The 24,853-nt window shown below is 40.6% G+C and overlaps 1 protein-coding gene across 3 annotated transcripts in view; it reads right to left on the reverse strand.

Annotated features, from left to right (window-relative positions):
• prdm6 (PR domain containing 6) overlaps positions 1 to 13,146 on the reverse strand; it is a 56,824-nt gene extending 43,678 nt beyond the window's left edge. The window contains exons 1-3 of one of the 3 annotated variants that reach the window (XM_021606777.3): positions 12,475 to 13,146; positions 11,544 to 12,048; positions 8,800 to 9,107 (exon numbers count right to left, since the gene is read on the reverse strand). In XM_021606777.3, the coding sequence (XP_021462452.1) occupies positions 8,800 to 9,107; positions 11,544 to 12,036 (801 nt within the window). In that variant the 5' untranslated portion in view covers positions 12,037 to 12,048; positions 12,475 to 13,146. The remainder of the gene's footprint in view (positions 1 to 8,799; positions 9,108 to 11,543; positions 12,049 to 12,474) is intronic. The other 2 variants (XM_090238170.1, XM_036980408.2) reach the window with 2 other exon arrangements.
• Positions 13,147 to 24,853: the final 11,707 nt, after the last annotated feature.

Genomic DNA, 24,853 nt, shown 5'->3' on the forward strand with positions numbered 1-24,853 from the left:
TATTTTGCCCGGTTTAGCGTCCCAGATAAAGCTAAATATTTTTTGGGTCATGTGATTTGAAAACTAATCATCAGGAGTAGGCAATGCCATAAGTAAGTGAGTAAAATAAGATATGACTAAGGAGTTAATCAGCGTTTTCCATAAATAGACAGGTATTTACCTCTCCATGGTTGCAGGATCTTGTCTATCTATAGTTTTCTATTGAAATTCATTGTGGAGAGCATATTTACAGTGGGGCAAAAAAGTATTTAGTCAGCCACCAATTGTGCAAGTTCTCCCACTTAAAAAGATGAGAGAGTACCTGTAATTTTCATCATAGGTGCACTTCAACTATGACAGACAAAATGAGAAAAAAATATGGAGAAAATCACAGTGTAGGATTTTTAATGAATTTATTTGCAAATTATGGTGGAAAATAAGTATTTGGTCACCTGTTTGAACTTGTTATCAGTTTAAAAGACACCTGTCCACAACCTCAAACAGTCACACTCCAAACTCCACTATGGCCAAGACCAAAGAGCTGTCAAAGGACACCAGAAACAAAATTGTAGACCTGCACCAGGCTGGGAAGACTGAATCTGCAATAGGTAAGCAGCTTGGTTTGAAGTAATCATCTGTGGGAGCTATTATTAGGAAATGGAAGACATACAAGACCACTGATAATCTCCCTCGATCTGGGGCTCCACGCAAGATCTCACCCCGTGGGGTCAAAATGATCACAAGAACGGTGAGCAAAAATCCCAGAACCACACGTGGGGACCTAGTGAATGACCTGCAGAGAGCTGGGACCAAAGTAACGAAGCCATCAGTAACACACTACACCGCCAGAACTCAAATCCTGCAGTGCCAGACGTGTCCCCCTGCGTAAGCCAGTACATGTCCAGGCCCGTCTGAAGTTTGCTAGAGAGCATTTGGATGATCCAGAAGAAGATTGGGAGAATGTCATATGGGCAGATCAAACCAAAATATAACTTTTTTTGGTAAAAACTCAACTCGTCGTGTTTGGAGGACAAAGAATGCTGAGTTGCATCCAAAGAACACCATATCTACTGTGAAGCATGGGGGTGGAAACATCTTGCTTTGGGGCTGTTTTTCTGCAAAGGGACCAGGACAACTGATCCGTGTAAAGGAAAGAATGAATGGGGCCATGTATCGTGAGATTTTGAGTGAAAACCTCCTTCCATCAGCAAAGGCATTGAAGATGAAACGTGGCTGGGTCTTTCAGCATGACAATGATCCCAAACACACCGCCCGGGCAACAAAGGAGTGGCTTCGTAAGAAGCATTTCAAGGTCCTGGAGTGGCCTAGCCAGTCTCCAGATCTCAACCCCATAGAAAATCTTTGGAGGGAGTTGAAAGTCCGTGCTGCCCAGCAACAGCCCCAAAACATCACTGCTCTAGAGGAGATCTGCATGGAGGAATGGGCCAAAATACCAGCAACAGTGTGTGAAAACCTTGTGAAGACTTACAGAAAACGTTTGACCTCTGTCATTGCCAACAAAGGGTATATAACAAAGTATTGAGGTAAACTTTTGTTATTGACCAAATACTTATTTTCCACCATATTTGCAAATAAATTCATAAAAAATCCTACAATGTGATTTTCTGGATTTCTTTTCTCATTTTGTCTGTCATAGTTCAAGTGTATCTATGATGAAAATTACAGGCCTCTCATCTTTTTAAGTGGGAGAACTTGCACAATTGGTGGCTGACTAAATACTTTTTTGCCCCACTGTATATACTGTATTTTGTGATATGAATACCGAATATGTCTACTTCACCATCAGCCCATTTTATAGGTAAACTGCAGGGTAATTAAATTGTATTTTTTAAAGATCCAATACGTAAAATTGTACACTAGTCATAATTAGGTTTTAGTCCAGAGATCTTCAATGAGACATTGCAGGGATCTAGCTTGCGGACTTAATATTAAACTTGAGTCATCGGCATACATGGACACCTTTGTTTTTAAGCCTTGTGTTTCTAATCCTTTAATGTTGTTATTGGATCTGATTTTAACAGCTAGCATTTCGATGGCCATAACGAATAGATATGGTGACAGCGGACACCCTTGTTTAGCATTGAGTCTTCTTGGGTATGACGCTACAAGCTTGGCACACCTCTATTTGGGGAGTTTCTCCCATTCTTCTCTGCAGATCCTCTCAAGCTCTGTCAGGTTGGATGGAGAGCGTTGCTGCACCGCTATTTTCAGGTCTCTCCAGAGATGTTCGATCGGGTTCAAGTCTGGGCTCTGGCTGTGCCAGTCAAGAACATTCAGAGACTTGTCCCGAAGCCACTCCTGCGTTGTCAAATCAATCAAATCGGATGTTATTCGTCACATGCGCAGAATACAACAGGTGTAGGTAGACCTTACATTGAAATGCTTACTCACAAGCCCTTAACCAACAATGCTTTAATAAGAAGTTAAGAAAAAATAAGTGTTAAGTAAAAAGTCTTGGCTGTGTGCTTAGGGTTGTTGTCCTGTTGGAAGGTGAATCTGAGTGCTCAGGAGCAGGCTTTCTCCATTAATCTTTGCCTCGATCCTGACTAGTCTCCCAGTCCCTGCTGCTGAAAAACACCCCCACAGCATGATTGTGCCACCACCATGCTTCACCGTAGGGATTGTGCCAGGTTTCCTCCAGACTTGACGCTTGATATTCAGGCCAAAGAGTTCAATCATGGTTTCATTACACCAGAAAATCTTGTTTTTCATGGTCTGAGAGTCTTTAGGTGTCTTTTGGCAAACTCCAAGAGAGCTGTCATGTGCCTTTTACTGAGGAGTGGCTTCTGTCTGGCCACTCTACTTTAAAGGCCTGACTGGTGGAGTGCAGAAAAGATGGTTGTCCTTCTGGAAGGTTCTCTAATCTCTTCAGAGGAACTCTCGAGCTCTGACAGAGTGACCATGGTCACCTCCCTGACCAAGGCCATTCTCCCCAGATTGCTCAGTTTTGCCAGGTGGCCAGGTCGAAGGAAGAGTCTTGGTGGCTTCAAACTTCTTCCATTTAAGAATTATGGAGGCCACTGTGTTCTTGGGGACCTTCAATGCTGCAGAAATGTTTTGGTAGCCTTCCCCAGATCTGTTCCTCGACACAATCCTGTCTCGGAGCTCTACGGACAATTTCTTCGACCTCATGGCTTGGTTTTTGCTCTGACATGCACCTTATATAGACAGGTGTGTGCCTTTCCAAATCCAATCAATTGAATTTACCACAGGTGGACTCCAATCAAGTTGTAGAAACATCTCAAGGATGATCAATGGAAACAGGATGCACTTGAGCTCAATTTCGAGTCTCATAGCAAATGGTCTGAAAACTTATGTAAATAAGGTATTTCTGTTTTTATTTTTAAGAAATGTGCAAAAAAAAATGTAAAACCTTTTTTTACTTTGTCATTATGGGGTATTGTGTGCCGATTTGTGCCCTTGAGCAGGGCATTGACCCTGGATGCTTCTCTGTGTCGCTCTGAATGGGAATCTGTTGGATGACTGGTATGATGTAGTTGTTGAGCGGCTTCACTGCAAGTATATTGTAGGTTTCGAATATTCCATTTTTTTTTTAATTAATTTAAAAAAATGTAAAGACTCAATGCAGTAATCTCGGACAATGGTGCTTCAACAAAGTACTGAGTAAAGGGTCTGAATACTTATGTAAATGTAATAATTCCACTTTTTACTTTCTAAAAAACTATTTTTGCTTTGTCATTATTGGGTATTGTGTGTAGATTGATGAGGTAAAAAAAAAACAATTGAATCAAGGCTGTAACGTAACAAAATGTGGAAAAAGTCAAGGGGTCTGAATACTTTCTGAAGGCACTGTATAGCTCATATACATACCAGAGGAGGCTGGTGGGAGGAGCTATTGGAGGATGTGCTGATTGTAAAGGCTGGAATGGAATCAATGGAACAGTATCAAATACAGGTTTCATGTTTCATTAATATAATACTATGTTTCATTAATTTCATTCCAGCAATTACAATGAGCCCGTCCTCCTATATCTCCTCCCACCAGTCTCCACTGATACATACGCTGTAAAAGTGAATCAAAACACTGACATCAAGTCAGCTACCTGCTATAGTATGGTATGATGTAACAGATAAGTATGAAAATGTTTGAATTTTACCAACTTTATGGTGAAACAGTTTCTAAATGTTGGATTAGGAAACCATAGATTTCAGTTGGCTCAAGTGGGCAATTGACCAATAAAGTGATTTTAATCTTAATTTTAATAAATCATTAAAGTCCCAGTGCAGTCATAAATGTGACATTTCTTGTGTTTTATATATATATTTCCACACTATGAGGTTGGAATAATACTATGAAATGGTGAAAATTATGATAATGTCCATTTAGTGTCAGAATTGTTTGAAAAGACTGCATGAAATTTCAGACTGTTTTGGTGGGATTGAGTTTTGGCCTGCCTCACCAAATTTAAATTAGTTAATAGACCAATAAGAAAGATATTTCCAAACCTCTCTGCAATTAACAGCTACTTTTCAGTTTTCCCCTCCCTACTCAGACCCCTCCTATACAGTACGAGCTAAATTCTTGCTTGAGAAATTGCTCTTTGCTTAGAAGCTATTCTTGTTTCTTTTTGACAATTTGAATTGACACAGTAAGATACTTAATTGTTACCTAGAAATGATTTGATATTGAGAGAAAAACAGCTACACTGGACCTTTAAAAACCCAACCAAGAAAGATTGTCTGCTGTATGACATACAGACTAAAAACATAAAAATGCTCACTTGAAACTGTTTCAGCACTCACATTTTACAACTATAAAATAAATCAGGGCATAATAATTATCCATTCAATCAGCCAATGTTTAGATAATAGACAGAGGGTTCTACATGAAACCCAAAAGGTTTCTACCTGTGGGGAATGCCAAAGAACCCTTTTGGAACCCTTTTTTCTAAGAGTGTAGATATGCTTTCTCACACAAAGGAGGCCAGGAATCAGAGGGGAAATGGACCATAAAATAACTTAAATTACAAATTATGTAGCTTTCTGAGTCAGTGAACCAATGTTAAACATGTCACCTCCACACTGGCTCATGCAAAATACAAATAATTATCCTGGCCTGTGGCCTAAGCAGCATATTATTCCCCAAGAACACCCGCTGGTGCAGTTTCAAGGAATGATGTCATATAAGTCTGAATCTGAGTCTCATGAAGATAGGCAACTAAAAGGCCCAGCCATGGGCCACATCACTGTGCTACTTAGCAGTACAGCTTCCTTGCTCACAAGTCCTTACTGGTACTTGATCTTGTGTCCTCTGCCTGGCCAACACACAAGAACACGCTGCTTGACAATGTAGTAACCAGTTGCACCACTGAAAAGGCACTCACCTGGCAGCACCATTGGCAACCTGTCAAGCAGTAGAGTGAGTTTAAGGCACAAACTTACCTCTGATACACTCCCCCCCCCCCCCCTTCTAAACTCACACCACAGTGACCCCAGCCATTGAGGTGAGCACAACTGTGGTCATGGCACCACTGTAACAAACACCACTGAGTTACTTAGCAGTATAGCTTCCTCACTCACAAGTCCTTACTGGTACTTGATCTCGTGTCCTCTACATTGCCAACACATGTGCCCGTTTTGTTTTAATATGTTTGCCACATTAAATCACGTCTACGGTGATTCATTTTAATCTCAATACACAACATTCTTCACATTCTTTTCTCCTTTTGGGGAGATGGCTTGTGTATGGCTATACTGTAGTTGTTGTTGCATAAGTTATATCCCTTCATTCTTATCCCGTTATGAGATGTTATTTCTTTATGTACTATGGCAAGCACATGGGACCTTCTTGAACCCTGGACATTCCAGCGTCAGAGTGGACAGTCTTAACACAAGACCATGCTACACGTCCAGTGGGAACACTGTGGGAAAGTCAAATGCCGGCAGTCTGTCCGGAACTTACTGTTCCGTCAAATTAGGTCACTCAATTCCTGAGTGTCTAATAGGAATGGTGCACAACCACAATCACTATGTGTCAACCACAGAATCTATGGCCAAAGGTGGGCCTACATTTTCCACAGAACCAAACAAATAAACAGCGGCAACACCGTTGTTGTTATTATGCATACCTCTCAATCATATATAGATGTTTTTTTTTTTACATGACATCCATTAAAATATAAACAAAAACCGACTGCAAAGTTAAGCCTATGTTAAAACTGTATGGCCCTATTCATTGAACAGGCCAAATGCTGCATTTCAATCTGGGCTGTGTAGGGTACCCTGAACATATAGATGAACCTATAGATGATACAACATAATAATTAGTTCATAAGAGACCTTAATCCTGCCATATTCCAACTCATGATGACATCACCCTCCAGAATTTACAGGGCTGCTTTTCTATTCCCAGACCTAAAAACATGTTCATTGGAGATTCTCCATCGACAATGCTTTTAAGTTTATGAATAGGCTAAGTCTGGGTCTAAAAAAAAAAGAGTCATCCCATCTTCCCCAAAGTAATTGCGGCAGACTTCCAGAGAATAGTTCTAAAATCCATGCTATCCCATTTTATTGCAGAGAAGAATATGCTTATTGGACATTGGCATCAAGCTGCTTGACTGGACACTTGAAAAGTGTAGAGTAGACAACACAGAGCAGGTATTGAGGAGAGTATATCGGTGCCTGTTTTTCTTTTTATCAATAATGATTGGAGAGTTTAACACTTACTGCGTTTCGTGAAGACAGAGGCCCTGCAGCCGAGGGTGGATTGGAATATTGGATTCTCTTTCTGAGTTTTCCCTCCCTCCACCCACCTCAGATCTGTTTAATCTATTGGAATTTTTACAGTCCTCTCTGGCAGAGCCAGTGTTTAAAGCTCTGTCACACAATACATATATAAGCAGTAATAGTGTTCTATCCTGCCTCAGGGGCCTTTACAACAGCCAGTTTGTGGGTGAAGAGCCATGACGGCCAAATACCACAATGTTCTTTAATTATACACCCCCCACATCATATGTGAACTCCGAAGACTGTTTCTTGAGATCATATTTCTGCACAGATATACACTACATACACTACCGTTCAAAAGTTTGGGGTCACTTAGAAATGTCCTTGTTTTTGAAAGAAAATCACATTTTTTGTCCATTAAAATAACATCAAATTGATCAGAAATACAGTGAAGACATTGTTAATGTTGTAAATGCCTACTGTAGCTGGAAACGGCTGATTTTTAATGGAATATCTACATAGGCGTACAGAGGCCCATTTTCTGCAACCATCACTCCTGTGTTCCAATGGCACATTGTGTTAGCTAATCCGAGTTTATAACTTTAAAAGGCTGATTGATCATTATAAAACCACATTGCAAATATGTTAGCACAGCTGAAAACTTGTTGTTGTGATTAAAGAAGCAATAAAACTGGTCTTCATTATACTAGTTGAGTATCTGGGGCATCCGCATTTGTGGGTTTGATTACAGGCTCAAAATGGCCAGAAACAAAGATTTTTCTTCTGAAACTCGTCTATTCTTGTTCTGAGAAATGAAGGCTATTCCATGCGAGAAATTGCCAAGAAACTGAAGAGCTCGTACAATGCTGTGTACGTCTCCCTTCACAGAATAGTGCAAACTGGCTCTAACCAGAATAAAAAGAGAAGTGGGAGGCCACAGTGCACAACTGAGCAACAGGACAAGTACATTAGAGTGTCCAGTTTGAGAAACAGACGCCTCATAAGTCCTCAACTGGCAGCTTCATCAAATAGTACCCGCAAAACACCAGTCTCAATGTCAACAGTGAAGAGGCGACTCCGGGATGCTGGCCTTCTAGGCAGAGTTCCTCTGTCCAGTGTCTGTGTTCTTTTGCCCACCTTAATCTTTTATTTTTATTGGCCAGTCTGAGATATCGCTTTTTCTTTGCAACTCTGCCTAGAAGGCCAGCATCCCAGAGTAGCCTCTTCACTGTTTACGTTGAGACTGGTGTTTTGCGGGTAGTATTTAATGAAGCTGCCAGTTGAGAACTTATGAGGTGTCTGTTTCTCAAACTAGACACTCTAATGTACTTGTCCTCTTGCTCAGTTGTGCACCGGGGCCTCTTTCAAAAACAAGGACATTTCTAAGTGACCCCAAACTTTTGAACGGTAGTGTATATATATATATATATACCATTTAATGCGGTAAAAATTGGCAGTGATAAATCAACTATTGATTTAAGCGACAAACTGATAGAACACCATTCAAACCAAATGCCATTCAAAAACATCACACTTCATTTCTTTGTCATTTTCGTATGTTGGATGTTAGGGGGAAAAAAACGAATTTGCGTCAGTTAGTTTAAAAGGCACCTCTTTTGGCAGGTACACTGTATCGTTGCCAGCTCCCGTGCTCTGAATTCTTAGCCTCAAATATCCGTTGATGTGGTTAACGGGTGAGAATGATCATTGGTCAGCTGAGGAAACAGTGACCTTTATCACCACTACCTCATGGGAGTTATCTATCAATTTCACTTGTCACACAAAACCGATTCAAATCATTAGCATACCGCCAAATGCTAATGCAGGTATTCATACTTACAGTATACAGGACATTGAATTTTCCCTTGAACTGTATACACATTGAATCACTTTCAATCAGTGTATGCAGCACTTACATCATGACATTATTCCTATACTGAAACACTTCAGGGTCATTTCTAGTACCCATATCATGGGGCCACACTTTAAAGACAAAACCCAGTGGATGTGTCCACAACTTCACAACCCAATCCTGGTCATCTGTACTGTTACAGTACCTGGAGTGATGTTACACAATTTTAATTTCATCATCATGAACCATGAACTTACCTCCCATAAGTGCCTTGTGTTCCGCACCCCTCCTGACTGCAACTTATCCAGGAGGAGGGGGACTCCCGCAAAGGGGCCGATCCAGGTGCCCTGTGGGATACGCTGGGCGGCACAGATGCCGTAGCCAAGGCCGGGCACAGTGCTGGTGCAGAGGCACACCTCACGGGGCAGGTCCCGCAGCCAGTCAGGGACATCTGGGGGCGGCACGGCCGGCGCTGCACTGCTTGTCCCCACCAAGCGCCGCAGCGAGTGCAGGGGCCCGTGCATGGGGCACTCTCCGTTACGGTTATCTGCACACATGTCACACCCTGCAGGGCACAGCAGGTAGAGGGGGTTTACCAGCAACTCATCTCACATGGTACACATGGGTTACTATCACGCACTAACACTTTGACCAGGGAAAAAATGTATGTGTAATAAGTATAACTTATTTGCATTTTGATATATATGTATATATATATATATATATATATATATATATATATATATATATATATATATATATATATATATATATATATATATATATATATATATATGTATATGTATATATATGTATATATATATAAGTTTTTACTTTATTGTACTTTATATATATAGTCATTGGTCAGGAGAAAGGGAGGATGTACACACATTTTTAAGCAATCATTCAACATAAGTGTTTTGTGACATGTTTTGAAAACATTTTCATGCAAATCTTCTGCATTGTTTGAAAATTATAATTTGATTATATTGCTCATTTAAGAGGCCACAATAATGTTTATGCATAACCAAACATAATTATGTTAAATACATGCCTAATTGGGTTTACAGAGGGATTGAAAAACATTGCACCTTCTGTCTAAATCAACTTAAGAATAGTGTGCGACTATGGTGTGGCCTTGCTCATTGCTGTCATAGCGGCATGAGTCATGGTACTGGGTGGATTCATTTTGGAACTGAAAGAGGTGTGCAACTCAAGTCGAGACCATACATATCCTACCGATGTTGTCATGTTGTTGATATGTTAATTTTGGCGATAAATTGGGGCTGTTTTACAAACATTAATGGAGTAAACTGGAATCGTAGGCTACTCCCAGATTGTTCCCCATGCAATGCGTAATGAATTTCATTTAAATAATAACGTTTAAAAAATGTAGGCTACTTGCCTATATGTTACAGTCATTCAAATACCTGAACAGCACCAGCAACATGCTTCATAGATCATGCAGTAAAAAAGTTTAATTTCAACACTGACGAAATATTTGGAGAAATGGCCGAAGGACAAACCAACACCTTTTTGACTGATTAATATAATCGTCTTCAAGTGTCAAGTACCCCCAAAAGTCCTATGTTAGGGCTTCTGAGCTAGAAAAACAGTTTAGCCTAATAACAGGTTACACATAGCCTAACCTCAAGTAGGGCCTACGCATTAAAACCTATCTGGCTGTCGGTGTAATTACACAAATTATGAAGTAAATGAAATTGTATGTTTCCTTGTGTAATACACACTTCAGCAATTTTATAAATTACCGACATTGCATTGGTTTGAAATATGAGGGAGAGAATACCGAATGTAGATAAAGCAGTCTCGCTGTCCCCGGGAGACTTCCATATACCATGTTCGGATGATGAATAGCGGCCGATGGAAAAGATCGATCTCTGATCCACACTCAGTCCACTCTCTTCTACAAAACTATACAGCAATTAATTGTGGCTTGTCCCCCCATCCCTCATCTCCTTGTGGCACATATCGATGGAGATTACTGCTGATGGGCCGTTTTATCACCTTAAATAAACACCACCATTTCAAACTTCGCTTTAATATAGAGAGGGTTGTCCTCGACGTCTATTTCCATCCGATAATGTAAAAGTAAAAATTCTTCAAGCAAAAAATAAAATAAAAGACTGATGAAGAACGCAGACTGAATTTCTGATGTCAAAACCAATTGAATAAAACATATACATAATGTGATGTTGTTGATTTGAACAAAATGAAAAGAGAAAATGATTGTTTTATTGGGCACTAATAAGAAAACAAATTGATAAAAGCTTTCATTGATTTAAAAAAAACTTTGCCTAAAGGCCTAATATTAGCATATCAATGACGAGCTCAGTGTTATTTCTTATTTATCATATTTATCAGAATATGATTATTTGTGGAATCCCTTTAACTGTCTATAAATTGGAATGATAGGCAAATAAGGACATGTGGTCTATTGTTAAAGCCTATATCAACGGTTGTAAATGGGCTATAGCTATCACATTTGCCGCCCTTGCAAGTTGTGCTGCAGTTGAACACATGAAAAATACTATATTTGTGGAATAGGATATACATAAATTGGTGTGAATATAGATGATCAGAGTTAGTGAACCATGCATACGCCTAATTGACCCATACTACCCAAACACGCGCGGGGCACCTGCTGATGGTCAGTGCTGAGAAGCATGACTTTTATGGGGCAAAACAGAAGTTTGGTGTGCTCGAGGACCTTTGATTAAAAGGCAATAGAAAGCCTCGTCTAGGCCTAGCATTGTTTATATTAGCCCATAAAGTCTGATTATGAGTGATGGGGAGGAGCGAGATTAAAATTATTGACGTGTTTTGTTCAATTGTGAGCATAAAGTCAAATCACATGTTCTTATATGCCTAAAATGCGGTAACCTTTTAACAGCTGGATAGGCTCGTTAAATAATGCCCCCTTTAAATAAAGGGTAAACAATATTTCCACTGGAATAGTATGTGCCGTGGAATTCATACATACGATTGTTGTGGTCGCCGGTGTGATTGTTCAATGGGATAATCTCCATTCTCTGCTGTCCGTAGAGGTAGTAGTCTAACTCATCGGAGGTCAGTTTAAATCTGGACCCTTTGTCATTCTTAAAGCTGGAGGATATACAAAGTTCTTTCGCTTGGAGGTTGGTGTTGTCTGACGAGACAATGTCAGAAGAGAGAGTTTGTCCAAAAAGTGCAATTTGTGGCACAGATAGTTGAGATAAACCTGCCAATGATGAAACGGATGGAGTCGATGAAGATGTGGAGGAAGGTGTTAAAGCCGACGATGATGATGTGGAGGAGATCAGGTTCGGCCGCTGACGGAGACTTTCCACCGGAACAGCTACCCTGTCCGGCGGCTGCAGCTGCGTAATGCCTCCATTCTTCAACTGGCTTTGAGGGAAGAGCTGCTGCCAGTGTTGCATGTACGTCGGGTCCACTTTCAAGAAAGCAGATCCGCTAGGGTCACCGGGTTTTAACATCTCAAACAGGAGCTAGAGGAGACAGTAAGCAGTAGGCCTAACTTAGTCTACTTGAAAGAGACAAGTTGAACATTCAAATTATGTTGCTTTGAAATAAGTTAATTATTACACAATACAACATATGTAAAAGAAGCAAAGTATCTAACAATCGCACTTTACGCACAGTTTACACATTGCATGAACATACGTAATCAATTTTGATAGTAAAATAAATTAACACAGCGAGTTGACCTGACCAAAAGCATTTTACCAGTACAAACACTAAAATGTAAATGGAAGTCAACCTCATTAGCCTTTCAGGTCTGTGAACCTCCCATCACATAGGCTACTCATCCTTGCGCTAAGGCAATGGTAGACAGTCTGCTACTTTTCAGAGTTTACGAGCAATGTTCTTTTCAACGAAATGGCAAGTGGGAGCATCGACCTAACAAGACTTACTCTGTTGCGTGAAAAAGGGGATTGGTCCTCGAAGGTGATTCCAATAGTATTTCCCAGACTCTTACACCATAATAGTATGACTTCGGATACGCGGCGTATGTTTCAAGCTCTATGTCTGAAGTACAATATTATCTCCTCCCGCTCTTGCCCCCTCTCCTCTGAGCACTCGCAGGATCAGAGCAACTGCACGTGGGTTTTACGACAGCATAAAACACAGGGGACTAAAAAGTTCACACTGGCCCGAAATTGTATTGCCGCATCTCTTTGCCAAAACTATTCTTGGATTTTAGGCTTGAAAGAGTTGAAAGTGGGACAGTTTTTAGTTCAATTAGAAATTCAAATAGATAACGCCCATGACCAACAGCATTAGCATATATAACCTATTAGGGTGCGTATTTAACTTATGATCTGAGGCATGCAGTCATGCACCTTTTCATTTATTTTCAACCACATGAATAAGGAACACACATATTATGCTAATGATGAATACGAACGTTTGTTAATCATGTTTTGAAAGTTTTAATTTCATTGGGGTTCAAGGTGTGCAAGGGCTACTTAAGCATATGTATTCATATACACCTTTCCCTTTTTCATGACATTTGCCGACTGATTCAATAAATAGGTGCACCTCAAGATAATGTAGACTGCCTCATGGTATTGTTCCTTTAACTTGTTATCCAGCCCGTGTTTCCCACCGTTTCACATGAGCTTGAGAAAGTTATTACTGTTTGTACAGTGTCTGTATAGCCTATCTAAATGTAGGGCATTTTACACAATTCCTTCCAGAGGGGTGGTAAAATGTTTTGACTGGCGTGATTTTGACAAGGCCATTTGTCATCTCGAGCCCTCTGTAGATTGATAACGAAGAAAAACACCAACATAATCGTCTGAAAATGAACTCTTGTCTACGAAAGCGCAATTTCACTGTAAAAGAATGTGAAAAATAACACAGCCCTCCAAACGGACTGATTGAGGGATTTCTTGAGGGACGAATAGCCTAGCTCATGTAGGCTATACACACAAAAACTGATTCGAACCGCAACCCCTTATTTTTGCACACCAGTAGGCCTATTTACCTCAACTCCAATCATCAAACTCAACTTTACAACATGGGAACAAGTCAGTTATTTATGCATCAATCCAGTTTTCGAGCTAATAAGCTCTCTCAAGCTCACTGAAGCACTCAAATCTATCAATACATTTAACAGCCATTCAAAATATTATTAATGAGGTGTTGCATGATTAAAGGGATATTATTAATATTATGCATAATAATAATCATAATTACTATAATAATTATAAATAATAATAATGAACACATGTTATAAGCCTATTCATTGGTTATTATGTAGGCCTGTTGTTGTTGTTTGCTATAAGCATGACCAAATCATTGATATTGTCCTATGCTTGGATTTTTAATTAAGCTACAACGTCGTTTCTAGAGCAAAGCGTAGCCTACACAAGGAGAGCATTGGTGTTTTCATTCATTGATTAATGCTTCCTAAAGTAAAGCACATTGGAGTAGGGGCTCGGATCAATAAATTAACTGCCAAAATTAATCATGTTCTATGACAAAAGCTAATTATTTAGACATGGGCCTATAGAAAATATTATTTATATATTTATGTAACCTTGATTTGAAAGCAGGCTATAGCCTACTTAAATTGTTGTGCTCTCATTTGCATAGTGTATTCTGTTTGACATTCAATTAAAACGTTTACATTTCTTGTTAATTAATTCGCCTGATGAATGCAAGACAAATGGACGGCTGTCTTTGACAGAAGTCCGATAAAGAATTCAACAACCTCTCCCCATGCCCCAAGTGTCTCCTGATCTTGGCTCTAAGGTCACGGGTTGCTGAGTATATAATTAATTAATATGGACGTATATTCAGATGGGAGTTAGTCTCTTTATTTCAACTTATTCTACACCCTAGCAGGCCTATACGTGTTTTGAGAAATGTGTAACTGCTTAATATTTAGGACGACTAAATTATATAGCCAACATATAGTGATGAAAATTATGCTATTTTTAATTATTGGACATTAATGCTAAAGGCAGTATAAGAAAAATACCGCCAGTTGAAAAAACGACTTTCACTCAAAAAAACAAACAAACTGTAAATTAAACGTGCAAATAGTGAGATACTTGTCTGTGACGTTTCAAGCAGGGAGATAACCTAAATGGGCATGTCCAGTGTCATCATCTCGTTTCCGATTGGAGAAATGCAAGGTGTTATAATTGCCCTCTGTTACAATTTCCCACAGCCTCCCCATATTTATACTATTTCTTGCAAACCTGTATACTTGAAAGTGCTAATTTGTTTCAATGAACAAGCTCTGCAGTCATGACACAATACACGATTTGAGTGCTTACTCTTATTGGTGGTGTTGCCTAAGGCTATAATTTTCCCTAGGCATTACTTTCAACATGGGAAATGTAGGAGAAAGTATTTTCTTCATTCATGCTTTTGGATTTCCACGTTTAGATATAGGAAGGCTATTTTGATTAGGCCTATTGAATCCATCTCAGATGGAACTGGAGATTAGTTGAAATAAGTTTGATAATATTGGTCTTCATGGGCATAAAAACATAAACACATGTATTCTGTCAATATCAAATAGCCTAAATAGCCTAAATAGCCTACCCATGTCCTGAATTCTGTAGCCTATTCGCTGTCTCTTCACAGACATAAATCGCAACTCTCCATTTGTTTGTACACAGGAAAATAAAACAATAGCCAATATACCTATAGTATACCTATAGTCTCCAGTCTCAATTCAAGGGCTGGAGATATTGGATGTGTAACCTCAACGGCTGAACAACTGTGATGTCCCAAAAGTTGCAAGAGGGCGCAGTAGTTGCCTGGTCCAGACTAGGGTTGAATGGCACGAACCAGGTTACCGAGATTTACCGGAATTTACCGCCCAAAACCACTCCATTTTTTTGGGATCAATAACTGCGAGAAACCGGTAAATTATAATACATTATTTATATGACCTGTTAAATGATATGCTATGTCTAAATCTGGCTTCTCTACGGCCTCTGCATGAGAAATCATCAATGTTCAGGGTGGGGACAGACAGCCCATCTCAGTATGGAGCGTGGTTCACAATGCATGTAGATCTAGCATCTCATCATGGTAACTTTTGTTCTTGTGACAGGTAGCCTGCATTTGCTGCAGCATAGTCTATGCTATGGTAATATAATATAATTTATCCATCTCCATCTGGCTTCCAGGGGTTACCTTTTTTAATTGTAATGATTTATTAAATGTTTTATTGCAGCTGCAGAGTTTTAAAACAGCCTATCACTCCAATATCCTTGCTTTAAATCAGTACACGCATGAGCACTCTCTCGAAGTCTTTCTCTCTTTCCATCAACTCAAAAAATATATATTGAACAAAAATATAAACACAACATGTAAAGTGTTGGTACCATGTGCTGAAATAAAAGATCCCAGAAATGTTACGAACACACAAAAAGCTTATTTCCCTCAACAAATGGTAAACACATCCCTGTTAGTGAGGATATCTCGTTTCCCAAAATAATCCAGCCACCTGACAGGTGTGGCATAAGAAGCTGATTCAACATGATCAGTCCACAGGTGCACCTTGTTCTGGTGACAATAAAATGCCACTCTGAAATGTGCAGTTTTGTCACACAATGCCACAGATGTCTCAAGTTTTGAGGGAGCGTGCAATTGAGATGCTGACTGCAGGAATGTCCGCCAGAGCTGTTGCCAGAGAACTAAATGTTAATAACTCTACAATAAGCCGCCTCCAACATTGTTTCAGAGAATTTGGCAGTACGTCTAACTGGCCTTACAACCGCAGACCACGTGTAACCACGCCATGCCAGCACCTCCACATCTGCGGGATCGTCTGAGACCAGTCACCCGGACAGTTGATGAAACAGAGGAGTATTTAGGTCTGTAATAAAGCCTTTTTGGGGGGAAAACTTATTTTAAATGGCTGGACCTGGCTCCCCAATGGGTTGGCCTATGCCCTTCCAGGCCTACCCATGGCTGCGCCCCTGCCCAGCCATGTGAAACCCATAGATTATGGCCTAATTAATTTATTTCTAATTGACTGATTTCCTCATATGAACTGCAACGCAGTAAAACAGTTTAAATTATTGCATGTTGCTTTGATATTTTTGTTCAGTATAGATAATCCGGTTCTAGATTGATATAGCCCTAGATGTCCTAGTCTACCTCTTTCAGGTAATACATTAAATGCAGTATTAGCCTTATATTTAGCTAATTCATGATGGGTTTGTTATGCATAGTAAGCTTCTAACTTGTAGCCTCTGTCTCTTGAACAATACGCACGGCACCAGTGCTCGTCTGGCCTATCTCCTTAAAAATTGCTCCTTCGCTCTTGGAGTCCCATGCAGGAAATATTAGACTAGAATAGCTTCTGGATATGACTTTTATACCATATCTTATACCAATAGCCTATGTGAAGAGGGACACAAGCCCTAGCTTGTTAAATGTTAAATAATGCAGCCAATAGAACTTACAAGTAGTTTGAAAGAAGAGCGAACATGCGATGGTGGTAAGCTATTGCAGTTAGGCCTATTTCATCAGACCCATTTTAGTATGGTCAGGGCTTGAGTTGAGTGTGTTGTCTATGTTGGTTTTTCTATAATTTGGGATTTCTGTGTTTGGCCTAGTATGGTTCTCAATCAGAGGCAGCTGTTAATTGTTGTCCCTGATTGAGAATCATACTTAGGTAGCCTGGTTTCACTTTTGAATTGTGGATGTTTGTCTTCCGTGTCAGTGTTTGTTACCACACGGGACTGTTTTGTTTATTATTTTTGTTTCATCAGACCAGAGGACATTTCTCCAAAAAGTAAGATCTTTGTCCCCATGTGCAGTTGCAAACCGTAGTCTGGCTTTTTTATGGTGGTTTTGGAGCAGTGGCTTCTTCCTTCCGGAGCAGCCTTTCAGGTTATGTTAATATAGGACTGGCCACCCCTCATAGCCTGGTTCCTCTCTAGGTTTCGTCCTAGGTTTTGTCCTTTCTAGGGAGTTTTTCCTAGCCACAGTGCTTCTACACCTGCATTGCTTGCTGTTTGGGGTTTTAGGCAGGGTTTCGGTACAGCTCTTTGAGATATCAGCTGATGTAAGAAGGGCTATATAAATACATTTGATTTAAATTTGGTTGATATAGGACTCGTTTTACTGTGGATAGAGATACTATTTTACCTGTTTCCCCCAGCATCTTCACATGGTCCTTTGCTGCTGTTCTGGGATTGATTTGCACTTTTCGCACCAAAGTTTTGTCATCTCTACGAGACAGAATGCGTCTCCTTCCTGAGCGGTATGACGGCAACCCATGGTGTTTATACTTGTGTACTATTGTTTGTACAGATGAACGTGGTACCTTCAGGCATTTGGAAATTGCTCCCAAGGATGAACCAGACTTGTGGAGGTCTACCATTTTTTTCTGAGGTCTTGGCTGATTTATTTTGATTTTCCCATGATGTCAAGCAAAGAGGCACTGAGTTTGAAGGTAGGCCTTGAAATACATCCACAGGTACACCTCCAATTGACTCAAATTATGTCAATTAGCCTATCAGAAGCTTCTAAAGCCATGACATCATTATCTGGAATTTTCCAAGCTGTTTCAAGGCACAGTCAACTTAGCATATGTAAACCTCTGACCCACTTGAATTGTGATACAGTGAATTATAAGTAAAATAATCTGTCTGTAAACAATTGTTAGAAAAATTACTTGTGTCATGCACAAAGTAGATGTCCTAACCGACTTGCCAAAACTATAGTTTGTTAACAAGAAATTTGTGTAGTGGATGAAAAACTAGTTTTAATGACTCCAACCTAAGTGAATGTAAACTTCCGACTTCAAGTGTCAGAAGCGTGGATGTAATTGGACATTATCTTCAATCAAAAATGGAGGGAGAAAAAAATTCCAGTAGCTAGCTGCATGAGTGAGAATGTGGACTTTGCCAACAGACTACTAAACGCAAAAGGATGTGAGTGAAACAAAAATACTTTGATATGAGCAGCAATGCAGTCATTTACATCACCGAAAATTGGTGGAAATGGGAACAAGACTGAACCTGTTTTACATAGCCAGTGGGCTAAATGACAAGCCGGTGGAAAATAGCAGTTTTTCTACACTGCATCGGCGAGGATGCGATGGAGATCTACAACACGATGGAGATTCCATATGCTGATCCACAGGACAAGAAAATGGCAGAGTGAGCAAGCGTTTGAAAAATATTGTGCAACACGGAGGAATACTGTTGGGAGAGAACAGTTTTAGGAACACAAGTTCAATGAAAAGCAAGTATTGACAAGTTTATAACCGAACTGAGGCTGAGAGCACGCAACTGTGAGTTCAGAGACACTGAGGATCTAACGCTAAAGGAGAAAATTGTGTTCAGCATCCCAGACAGTGTTAGCAGAAAAATGTACCAAGTAATTCAAATTAAAAGAAATTGAGACTGTATTCATATCCCATGGTACCTGCATAAAACCAAAGGGCGTAATGACATTGCAAGTGCACACTGCACAAACAAGCTAAAGTTTCTATGTTACAGATGCATCTGACTACTTTGCAGAGAGGTCTGTGTGCAGCTTGACCTCATCAGAAAAGTTGAAACAGTTGCACACCACGGTCCGCAAGCGCTACGCATCTGTGTTCAAAGGACTATGTGAGTTTCCAGGCCAGCACCACATCTAACATTGATTCAAAAGTCTCTCCTGTTGTTCATGGATGTAGGAGGAAAATCCCATATGCTTAGCTTGACAGGCTGAAAGAGACATTGGACATTGAGCAGAAGGGTGTGGTCAGCAAAGTAACAAAACCAAAAGCGTGGGTGAGCAGTCTAGTCAGAACTGAAAAGAAAAATGTCTCTGTTAGAGTATGTTTGGACCCCAAGGACCTGAATAAGTCCATACAGCATCAACACTTCTCCATACCCACGCCAGAGGATGTGCAATGCAAACCAACAAGAAATAAGGTCTTCACTATTCTAGATGAGAAGGATTGGTATTGGCAAATCAAGTTGGATGCGGAATCAGCTGCTCTCTGCACATTCAATAACCCATAGGGGAGGTAACAGTTTAATCGCTTATCCTATGGCAAAAAAAGTGCCAGCGAGGTATTTCAGCAGATTAACTCAGATCGTTTTTTAAAGAAGAGCATGACCGCATTCTACAACAGGCAATGGACAGAGCCATCTGTCTGAATGTGAAGTTCAATGATGATAAGATACAGTACACGGTGAGTGAAGTGAAATACATGGGGCACATCACCAGCACAGATGGGGTTTAAGCAAGGTGACAGCAATCACAAAGATGCCCCCACTAGAAGACAGAAAATATCTAGAGGCTACTGGGCATGCCACGTTTCCTAACTCAGTATATCCCAGATGAAGCCACTCAGAATCTTCTCCAGGAAGGACATGGCATGGCAGTAGCACCCAGAACAACAACCAGCACTGGAGATTGAAAAAAAGCCATCTCCACTGCTTGTGACACTGCTGAAATTATTCAATCCACAGGAAGAGATTGAAATCCAAGTGCATTGACAAACTGAAAACTCCAAGAACACGACAAACTGAAAACTATAAATAGCTCTCTTCAAGTCGTTTCATTAAAACAAATCTCTAGGCCTATTAAGCAGGTAGACATGTGAACAATAGCCTAAATAACGAATGTGTAATAAATAACCTAGAGATAATGACCATGGCTGAAGTCCACTATAGCCTTCCACCTCATAATGCGTAAAATGATGGTTTAGTAATGCTCGAAATTGCACAGGATGCACTGTCGGGGTGTAGAGCGCTCGCTCCTGCGCATCTATCTTTCCGCTATTTCTCACTGAGCTGAAGCATGTTGGTCTACATTCTAGGGCTGTTTATACCCTACGGAGTTAGACCCTACGGAGAGTAGCGTAGTGTCGCAATGTCGTTCACGTCAGAAAAGGGGCGGCTACCTGGAGTGTCTTCAGACATTCGATGTACTCCTGTGCAACGTTTGTAACGTTAAAACGCGCACGTTTGTAACGCGCCATATCATTCCTTGCGTAGCAGTGTTGTGTAGGCAATTAAAGATTGCTTGGTTCCTTCATCTGATCTATACCCACTGTGCAAGGGAATTTCGTATCTTATTATTTCACACGGCTATGTGGGAAGCTAATCAACTTCAAAATCACCTCAACTTCATGATTGCTGTCTTGGTTTAACTTGGCATTCAAGAAGCCTATAAAATCTGCAAATGACTAAAAGGCAAATGTGACATTTTCCATTGATAACCAAATATAATCTCTAACAATAAACCAAACAACATTGTTGTTAGAATTAGAATGCCCCCCAAATGTATTTTGTTTAGAAGTAATAACTACCTGATTGACAACCGAAAAACAGCCCCATGCCATGTGCTTTTTGTGAGCAAAAATGATGGCATTCTATTTTTAGCTGATATGGGAGTGAATACATTCAAGCTGCATATTATACTGGGATAATGTTATAGGTTACACTGGCAAGTAAATAATATTTTCCGGGCCATTTGATTCAATTAGAAATTGGGTTATTTCACACGTGGGAAGCTAAAAGGCCAGCTCGCTTGCTGTTTTTAGCCAGATAGCTAGCAAACTGCTAGCGACATAGCCTACAGCCAACTGGCAGGCACACAAGATAATGTAAAACAAACCTAAACTTTCAGTACATGTAGCCATTATTCAAATATGCAGTTGGTTTTCATTTAAATAAGCTAAGAGTGGTGATGATGTTTTAAATGTGATTCTTTGCTTTTACCACAAATGGGAAGACAACAACAAGAACATCTCTGCTATCGCCATCTTGTGTATGTTGCTATTTGGAGGATTAGGAACACATGGACCTGCGAGGGTATCATGTTACAAAAGGTGCATGTCGCTCCAAAAAAAACGGACTCTACCCAAGAGCATGCATGCATGCACGTAGATCTACACACACAAACACAGGCTTGCCTCAAGGTGGAATTTGATGGAAGCCTTCATGAACGAACAGCTACTGTGTTGAATACATACTGGTACGAGAGTCAACGAGAGTCTACATTTTCATTTGTATTATTTGATTTTTTTTTTACCTTTATTTAACTAGGCATAGTTCATAACGTGTATAGGGCAATAACAGCACATTGCATTCATCCCATTCTAACGTTGAACGTCTTGGTACATTTATCGACATATCTTGCGATCTGTTTCACCTGTCCTTGTGCTTGTCTCCACCCTCCTCCAGGTGTCGCCCATCTTCCCCATTATCCCCTGTGTATTTATACCTGTGTTTTCTGTCTGTCTGTGCCAGTTCGTCTTGTTTGCCAAGTCAACCTGCGGTTGTCTCTTAGCTCCTGGTTTTTCCCCAGTCTCTCTTTTACTTGTCCTCCTGGTTCTGACCCTTGCCTGTCCTGACTCTGAGCCCGCATGCCTGACTACTCTGCCTGCCCCTGACCTGGAGACTGCCTGCCTCCATGTACCGTTTTTGGACTCTGCGCTGGCTATGAACTCTTGCCTGTCAGCGACCTGCCTTTTGCCTACCCCTTGGATTATAATAAATATCGGAACTCAAACCATCTGCCTCCTGTGTCTGCATCTGGGTTTCGCCTTGTGTCGCTATAGTTTGAACTGGCCATGACTGACCCAGCAGACTTGGACCAGCTCAGTCACACTGTCTCCCTGCAGGAAGCCACCATTAAGGAGACAGGAGGAGCTACTTCAGAACCTGATGGAGGGGCTCCCTCCATCTGACGGCAACACCGTAATTCTGACGGTAGTGGATCGGTTTTCCAAGGCCGACCATTTCATCCCTCTCCCCAAACTACCCTCTGCCAAAGAGATGGCCCAGCTCATGGTGCAGCACGTCTTCCAGATCCACGGACTCCCGGTGGACATGGTCTCCGACCTGGGTCATCAGTAGTTGTCTCAGTTCTGGATGGCTTTCTGCACCCTTATTGGGTTGTCGGCCCGCCTGTCCTCCGGATTCTATCCCCAATCCAACGGCCAGTCGGAGCGAGCAAACCATGACCTGGAAACAACCTTAAGATGCCTTGTCTCAACCAACCCCACTACCTGGAGTCGACAACTGGTCTGGGTGGATTATGCCCGGAACACTCTTCCCTGTTCGGCCACTGGACTCTCCCCTTTTGAGTGCTCCATGCGGTATCAGAGTTTTTGGACTCTGCCCTGGCTATGAACTCTTGCCTGTCCCTGACCTGCCTTTTAGCTATCCCTTGGATTATAATAAATATCAGCGCTCAAACCATCTGCCTCCTGTGTCAGCTAGCATTAGGTCACTGGAGATGGATCTCAAAATAGCCTATTTTTGTAATACACTAATATATTATATTCTAATCTTCTCTTTTCAGTCTGTGGTTCACACCATAGAGCTCCAAGACACAAATGACCGAAACCTGCCCTATACAGTGTGTCATTGTCAACAGTGGGAAGACTGAAGTCAAAAATCAATTTATTGTGGAGGTGGAGGGATGGGAGGGTTATCACTACACTTTCACTAGAGAAATATTATGCAGTTGTTGTTTATGTTAATTTATTACTAGAGCATATCCGTGGCTCTCTAATGGGTATACTAACTATTAACTAAATAAATACTTAATTCTTGAGAAGATGTAATTTATAATGAATATGTTAAAACTGTTGGGCGTAATTTGTTGTTTGTTCTACACTAATTGTCAAACGATCAGTATGTAATTTGCACTATCCACTCAGCACTTTGTCATGCTAAGCTGAAACAACTTTTTTTCTCTCACATTGTTGATACAATTAAACAATGTATGCAATACTTAACACATTTTCACATATGCTATGCATCAAATGTCATCACAGCAGCTGTATGACGTTAAATGCATTTGAATATGTTAATGAGGTCCCCTTGTGAATAAAGTATGTTGTGTTGTCATGGTCATAACATTTTTATATTCTCTATGAGAAATCAAACTTTCAGGATTAATCAGGAAGATGTAGTAGTTAGCAGGCTGCAAAATTATGAATATAAGAACAATATTGTGCACAATTGCTTTAGGCAATGTTCCTATTAGGTACCTTTGAGGGTTCAGTGAGACGTTATCCCACTGACGTTCAGAGAAATTTCTAGGAACATTAAAACCTCAGGACCATAAGAGGACATCCTTTGTCCCTGGAACAAAACGGTAACTAGACAAAAACCGCCAGGGGACTATGACACAACAACCACATAACATTCTAAAAATCTTCCTCAAAGATGTCCCTGGAACAAACCGGGAACCTCCAGGGCACCATGACACAACATCCTGAACACTTTAGGAAACCATTTCATGACATTCTGGGGATGTCTTGACGGCACATTTTTGTTTGCAGGGAAGTACGCCGCGTGATGGTCCCAAGGGAACGTTCTCTGGTGGACCTTTGTGTAGTTCCCTGCAAGTTATTGTAGTGGACATGAGTTACTCATGGTTGCTCAAGGTCATGTGATGGGTAACCCCACCTGTGACTTCAAAATCAGTGTCGGCCCTCAGACCAAAAGGGGAATTTCCTCTTGGTCTATTGGTTAAGATGTTGGTTTCTCCCAAGGTGGACCAGGGTTCATATCACACATGTTACATTAACAGGAAGTCATTGAGGACCATGTTAGAACATTTGTCAAAACATTTGTTTTACCTGTTGTCAGGACGTCACATGATGGTCCCAGATGTCCCAAACCATTATAAGTAAAGTAATGAAATGTTATGGAGCTTTTAAGTGGTATGCTGTTCAGCTAAAATATTGTACAAATCTTTAATCAAAGACAATATGATTACATTTGACATAATCACTTAGTACTGACCTTTCAATGTGACCACACCTGGGATATGAACTCACAACCTCTGGATTTGTGGTACGCTGATCTTTCTGCTTCACCACAAAGTCTGTATCATTCTCAGAAGTCACCTACACGTTCATTACCTACAGTGTAATCGGAAAGTATTCAGACCCCTTGACTTTTTCCACATTTGGTTACGTTACAGCGTTATTCAAAAATTGATTTAAAAAAAATCTACACACAATACCCTATAATGACAAAAAAACAGGGTTCAAATCCAGGCTCTGGCTGGGCCACTCAAGGACATGTCCCAAAGTCACTCCCTGCATTGTCTTGGCTGTGTGCTTAGGGTCATTGTCCTGTTGGAAGGTGAACCGTCACCCCAGTCTGAGGTCCTGAGCGCTCTGGAGCAGGTTTTCATCAATTATCTCTCTGTACTTTGCTCTGTTCATCTTTCCCTCAATCCTGACTAGTCTCCTAGTCCCTGTCGCTGAAGAACATCCCTTTGACAGCTCTTTGGTCTTGGCCATAGTGGAGTTTGGAGTGTGACTGTTTGAGGTTGTGGACAGGT

Source organism: Oncorhynchus mykiss, chromosome 6 (genome assembly GCF_057628025.1).
Source record: "Oncorhynchus mykiss isolate SJ-2025 chromosome 6, ASM5762802v1, whole genome shotgun sequence".
NCBI lineage: Eukaryota > Metazoa > Chordata > Actinopteri > Salmoniformes > Salmonidae > Oncorhynchus > Oncorhynchus mykiss.